Genomic DNA, 6,000 nt, shown 5'->3' with positions numbered 1-6,000 from the left:
TCTTCAGCATTTGAGATCAGTTTTGAATCATAGTATTATATAAATTGATATATAATAGACCGCCCTATATATATATATTATATATATATATATATATATTATATATATATATATAATTTATATTATAAATAAATAATAATAATAATTATCAAGCAAAGTTCATTTTTTAAAAAAACGTGTGTAACAATTTAGTTATGTAGTCAGAACGCCTGCGGAAATTTCGTAGCTTTGGCCTTGAACAGTAGCTTGTAAACAGATGAATAAGTCCAAAGTTATTCAATATAGATATATATATATATATATATATATATATATATATATATATATATATATATATATATATATATATATATATATATATCTATGACTATATATATTGTAATATATATATTCTTATATAAATATTATTTAGAAGTCATTGATAGTAAGAGAATAGCAGGTAAACCCCCAAACAAAAAGAAAAATAATCAGTAGTTGTACAGTAGTATGTATTGCAGTTTTTTATGTTTTAAATCCCATCACCAAAATAATTCTTAGAAAATGTCTACATAGAACAAAAAAAAATAGTTTAGCATTTTATTGCAATAGATATATCCATTTTAAAACCAATTATATGGATGTCTTGCATGAAACATTATCGGGTTACACTATCTAGGTCTTTGCACAAGTAGCTGGACCCTTTTGAGAGATTCTGTCTCAGACTCTCCTACAATGGATTTTAAAATGGAAAGCCTCTTATCAACCATGTCACCAAACTTTATTCCATATTAGTGTTTATATGCCAGTGAAACAGTAGTGCCATCAGCAGAACAGGAGTAAAAACTTAAGCATTTTACTGCAGAGCGAAATTATACATTTGCATTATCGGAAGGAGCCAATATAATAGTAATAGACGAATTCCCTAAACCTAACCAGCAGCCACTGATATTAGGAACAGTCTACTGCTGGGGATAATAAGGCTGCTGTGGGTATGGGTATCCGGGTTGCTGGGGCTGCTGGACATTGGGATAAGGTGCTTGTCCTGGAGCCTGGTACAGATATGGCATGTTGTAGTGGCCATAAGCATATGGGTTGTAGGCCACAGGCATTTGATAACACCTAAAAAAAGAACATAAAAAATGCAAATGTTTATTTAAAATGATCAAACATAAATAAACAAACAAACAAATGAATGATGGATGCAACAAAATGCACCTTATGTAGGTCACAGATGTTTGATGTTCTGTTGATTAATGTTTGTTAGCAATTAACCTGTGAAATGAAATTCTGCATCTAAAATTGCAAACTTGAGCCTTCATTTATATTTCTAAAAGGTGGCAGGGGCTTACCCAGGGTATCCTTGGTATGTTGGGTAGGGAGGCCCCTGTGCGGGGGGTTGAGTTGCTCCAGGAGTCGACACTGGCTCTGTAGCAGGGGGAATAGGACCTGCCCCACCAGCTGGGGGAGTGCTGGTGTTGGCTGCTTGGGCTTGAATTGCAGGGGGAGGCGGGCGTGCTGGTGGCTGGGGTTTGCTTTGCTGCAAAGACAAAAAAAAATACAAGATTTATTTATTTTCTTTTTTAAAAACTGTGGAAACATATTTTTGTTTAAACAAAAAACAGAATACTAAAACTCAAATCAAATTTGTCCTCTGGAAGACAAGTTTGCTACAGAAAAGTGTTTAGAATAACTGGAGACTGAAATAGAGCAAACAGTTGTAAAAATACTGTATCCTTGTGTCATGTTTGTACCACGCTGCCAATTTCTGATGTTAGGTGCTTTGTAAATGTACATTAAAATGTACATTAAAATAATTAAACTTTACTTTTATAACAGACAAGGAATGAGGTACCAAAAAGTAAAGCGATACCCAACTAAAGCTTCTCCTGTGTGGCCTGTGTTGATTATGTAAAGGGTTACCACAATGTACTTACAAACACAGTCCTTGGTGCAGGTGTGGGAACACTCGAAGTAGCAGTGGCTGGTGTTGCAGTACTGCTGGGGGTGGACTGGTACGCAGGCACTGCAGGAAACGAGGGAGCACTGGGCTGTTGAGCAATGCTCTGCTGTAAATCCCTGACAACACAAAAGGGTCAGAACATGCATTAAGCATATCATTTAAGACAACATGCCTACTTATCTGTTGTTTTTGTGTATGCCAAAAGCACAGTTTTACTGGGGAGAGATATTAAGATGTCTAACCAAACCTGTACCCATCAACTGAAAAAAATCAGTACATATGACAAGCAAGCTTTTTACCATACATCATTTATGCCACAAAAGTTGGCAACCTGTTTTCTGTATTGTTTAAACATATAGCTTTATATATTACATTATGTATAACAGGCCAGTTTTACCCATGTGTATATATTTTAAATAAATAAGCCATTTCAGCAATATTCAGGAATTGACTCACTTGAGAAGTTCATCCCGTTCCGTTTTGCGTGCAAACACAATGTCGCTGCACTTATTTTGGAATTTCAGAAGGATTTCAGTCAGCTCATTGTAGAACTGGAACAGAAAATCGGCAGAAGGGGAGTTCGCGAATTAGAACTAAAATGTCTGTGATTCATCATTACTTATAAATGCTGGTGCAACACTAATCAAAGTTTAAGAATATTGTATAGGGAAATCAATACATCCCTTTATTAAATTAAACTGTGTGACAGACCTGGTGGACCACACGAACTGGTTAGAAAACAATACTCTGAAGTTGTCAAACACGAAAAAATGAATGGACCTCTATATTAAAACCAAGAAATTCGAACTACTGTACCACTAGACATCATCTTCTGCTATTGTCCAAGTAGATTAACCTCAAATGTTTTAAAATAACTTAAAAAGCTGGATCACTAAACTAAATGCTAAGGGTACATAATTATTTACAACCCCATTAAACATGAACACAAATGATACGAGAACAAGAACACTTTGCAGGTCATTATTCAGGTAACAACACTAAACGTGAATATATAGAACATAAGCATATCATTATTTTTAAAAAGCCAACTAAACCAACAATGCAGACGGAAGTGCTACTTGTCATCTGGAGAGCTGTAATTTAGTTAGATCTGAATAAACTTAGATGATGGCATAGAAAAATAAAACAAACATCCACCTCTATACTTGTTTCAGTTACCTATGTGATTTATACTTGAATATTTAAAAGGTTACAATGTTATGTGGGTGATGCTTTTGTGTATATGAATCAACCTGGTATAAAAACTTCAAGTTAATACTGTAGAAACCTTGGTGCCTTCTTTCAGATTGCTGGAGAGTTCCACATAGCTATCATGAGCAGCCGCAAGTTTCTTAAGCATCTCCTCTCTCTGGTTAGCATCTGCATTCGATTGTCTCATTGTAGAGAACTCCTGATGAGAGTTCTGTAAAGGAAAACACATTTGTTGTACAGTAAATTAAACCTGCTGCTGTACAGATGAGTGGAACATTACACTGATGTGTCAATCAATAGTAAGGCTGTAAGTAAAATAAAAAATACACAGTTTATTTGTTTAAAGTTTAGTTTAAAAAAAATAAAATACAATAAAACATTTATAGCCTTAGGTCACAAGCTGTCACATTAAACAAAATAGATCTAAAAAATACTAGACTGGCACTGGACCTCTATTTTTTCCAGTGCACAGATACAAGTAAAAGGAGTGGCAATGTAAGTTTATATGCAATCCAGTCTACGACCTATTTTTCAGACTGCCTGACGCAGATGGCCACTGCCAAGTTCAGATTATCAAACTCAATATATAGTGACCTCCAGAGAAGGCTAGTGCATTAACACATTGCACCACCTAGCCCCATTCAGGACTATTAATGAGGCTTTGATGGCATACAACATTGTACTGCTATAAAATAAAAATACACATTATAATGAGAATAATCTAATCGGCTGCAGGGAACAGCAAGCCTCAGCACAGTTCTCCTATAGCTAACTTTCTAGCTGATTTCCCAGTAATGGTACTGTGCAGTTTAGATATTTAAAAGAGCATCACTGACCTGGATATTTCCCAGAATCTCTTCTTGGCTTTTCAAGCTCTGCAGCACTTTCTGGGTGTACCCTCCGTAGATGTTATCAAGCTCTGTCACAGAGATTGCCTCCTCATTAATGGCGCCGTCTTGCGCCAGTGCTGTCAGGAATTTGCTGGTCATGTCAAACTGGGCTGATTTGATGTCATTCTCCAGCTTCTCTCTCTCCATCTTTACTTTGTTAATGTTGGCCAACAGTGCTCTGAGCACTGACACAACCTGAAACAAACATAGATTAATAAAACATAAAAAGGAAAAAAAATAATTGACAACTGGATGTTGTATCATTATTTTGTATGAATTTCACCCAATTCCAGAACAGAAATAATCAGCAATCATTTTCACCTACTGGGGGGGGGGGTTATAAAAATGTATTCTGGGGGAGGGGGGGCAACAATAGATGGGGAAAGTGTTGGAAACTAATTCACCAACACTATGCTCAATATTAAAGTCTTTATTTTTCAAATTTTTATGTGACACTGCCACGTTTCATTCCTGTTGTTGCTATGGCAGTGTGAAGCTGTATTGCATTACAATGTAGCCCTTTCATTAAGTGCATACAGTTATAGCTACATACTGGAATATGACTATCTCCTGAGGATCTGCTATAGGAGGCACACAGCAAGGGGCAAACTACAACTCTGCTATTGAAAGGCTTAGAGTTTAATGAACCCTATTTAGCTTTCTGCACAGTTTCTTGAACTTGTGTACAGACATTTATCGTATAATCTCACCTCACTGCCTTGCAGGGTTTTTGCAGGATTGGCTGAAGGAATCGCAGCATTGAGCTCTGCCTCAGGTTTGCAGAGCAAAGCAATCATTTCTCTGTGAGTGCCGTAGCGTTGTTTTACCACTATATCTGCCTGGACAGCTTTGTCCAAAACATTGCGGACATTTCCTCCCTCTGGAAATAAATACATAAAAGGTAAAGACTGTTATCATACCCTCATGTATAGATGTAGGTAAAACTAGTAAAAATCAAATGGTTAATTGTGTTTCTAATGTGACAACAGCCTGGTGGAAATAAAATGTAGTGCTGCACTGCAGATATTCAAGATGGTGGAAACCTACCAACTGCATACTATAAATCAGCTTTGAAGTCAATTGGCCAAGTGACTTAAAAATCAACTTCATACATCTAGCAACTGTAAAAAAAAAAAAAAAAAAAAAAAAAAAAAAAAAAAAAAAAAAAATTGTCAGGTGGGTATAAATAGCTGAATATGCTGTGAAAACAATACCTGTTCTTAAGGGCTTGTAAAGGTCGTTCGAGGCGGTTCTTTGCCAGCGTTGACCGAATTTGTTTCTGAGGTCGTTATCTGTTGCTTCTTCCTCATCCAGAATTCGCAGAGACTAAACAGAGACAATAAAAAATGACCAGAAATGTATTAAACTTTTACTTTACAAAGCCATCAGAGGTCTTTTTACAGATCCTTTGAGAACAAAGTTTGATACACCTGTGCAGCTAAAACTGACAATTCCTCTAGAGTACCAGAAATAAAGTAAAAGAGTTAAGGGCATGGAGGCATAACAAAATTGGAGAACTCCAAATAGCTTCTGCCCCCCAACCCCCGCTCAATAAAACCCCAGATTGCAGACATACTTCATATAAAATCACGTTTCTTTTATCTTGTAAAGGTAAATGCCAGCTCACCTCATCTAGGATCTCTCGGTTTCTCTGCAGAAGTTCAGGAAGGTCTTTAATCAGCTGGTCGATGCTCTGCAGGCCTCCCTGCTGGATAATGGCTCTGGACTTTTCCAAGATAGACTGGGGTATGCTGTCTCCAGAGAGATCCTCAAGAGCAGCAGGCAAGTTCAGAGAGGCTAGGACTCTGAGGAGACAAACCACAAATTACATTTTTTACAGTGCTACAACGTACTGCTTAAAGATCTAGAAAAGAGTCCCACTGAATAGCACTAGAGATGCTGCTTGTCACAATTTACATAAATAAAAAGCTAGAATGGGGTGTTTGTGTTTTATTGGAC

General features: G+C 36.6%; 1 protein-coding gene across 2 annotated transcripts in view; it reads right to left on the bottom strand.

Annotated features, from left to right (window-relative positions):
• Positions 1-485: 485 nt before the first annotated feature.
• LOC121312938 (programmed cell death 6-interacting protein-like) overlaps positions 486-6,000 on the bottom strand; it is a 28,269-nt gene continuing 22,754 nt past the window's right edge. For both annotated transcript variants that reach the window (XM_041244911.1, XM_041244912.1), the window contains exons 10-18: positions 5,669-5,846; positions 5,256-5,367; positions 4,752-4,921; positions 3,988-4,236; positions 3,228-3,362; positions 2,396-2,490; positions 1,914-2,055; positions 1,329-1,516; positions 486-1,098 (exon numbers count right to left, since the gene is read on the bottom strand). In XM_041244911.1, coding sequence (XP_041100845.1) covers positions 939-1,098; positions 1,329-1,516; positions 1,914-2,055; positions 2,396-2,490; positions 3,228-3,362; positions 3,988-4,236; positions 4,752-4,921; positions 5,256-5,367; positions 5,669-5,846 — 1,429 coding nt within the window. In that variant the 3' untranslated portion in view covers positions 486-938. The remainder of the gene's footprint in view (positions 1,099-1,328; positions 1,517-1,913; positions 2,056-2,395; positions 2,491-3,227; positions 3,363-3,987; positions 4,237-4,751; positions 4,922-5,255; positions 5,368-5,668; positions 5,847-6,000) is intronic.

This window comes from Polyodon spathula, chromosome 3 (genome assembly GCF_017654505.1).
Source record: "Polyodon spathula isolate WHYD16114869_AA chromosome 3, ASM1765450v1, whole genome shotgun sequence".
Classification (NCBI taxonomy): domain Eukaryota; kingdom Metazoa; phylum Chordata; class Actinopteri; order Acipenseriformes; family Polyodontidae; genus Polyodon; species Polyodon spathula.
Note: the sequence above shows the minus strand (reverse complement) of the source record. Positions and strands in the feature narration are given on the sequence as shown.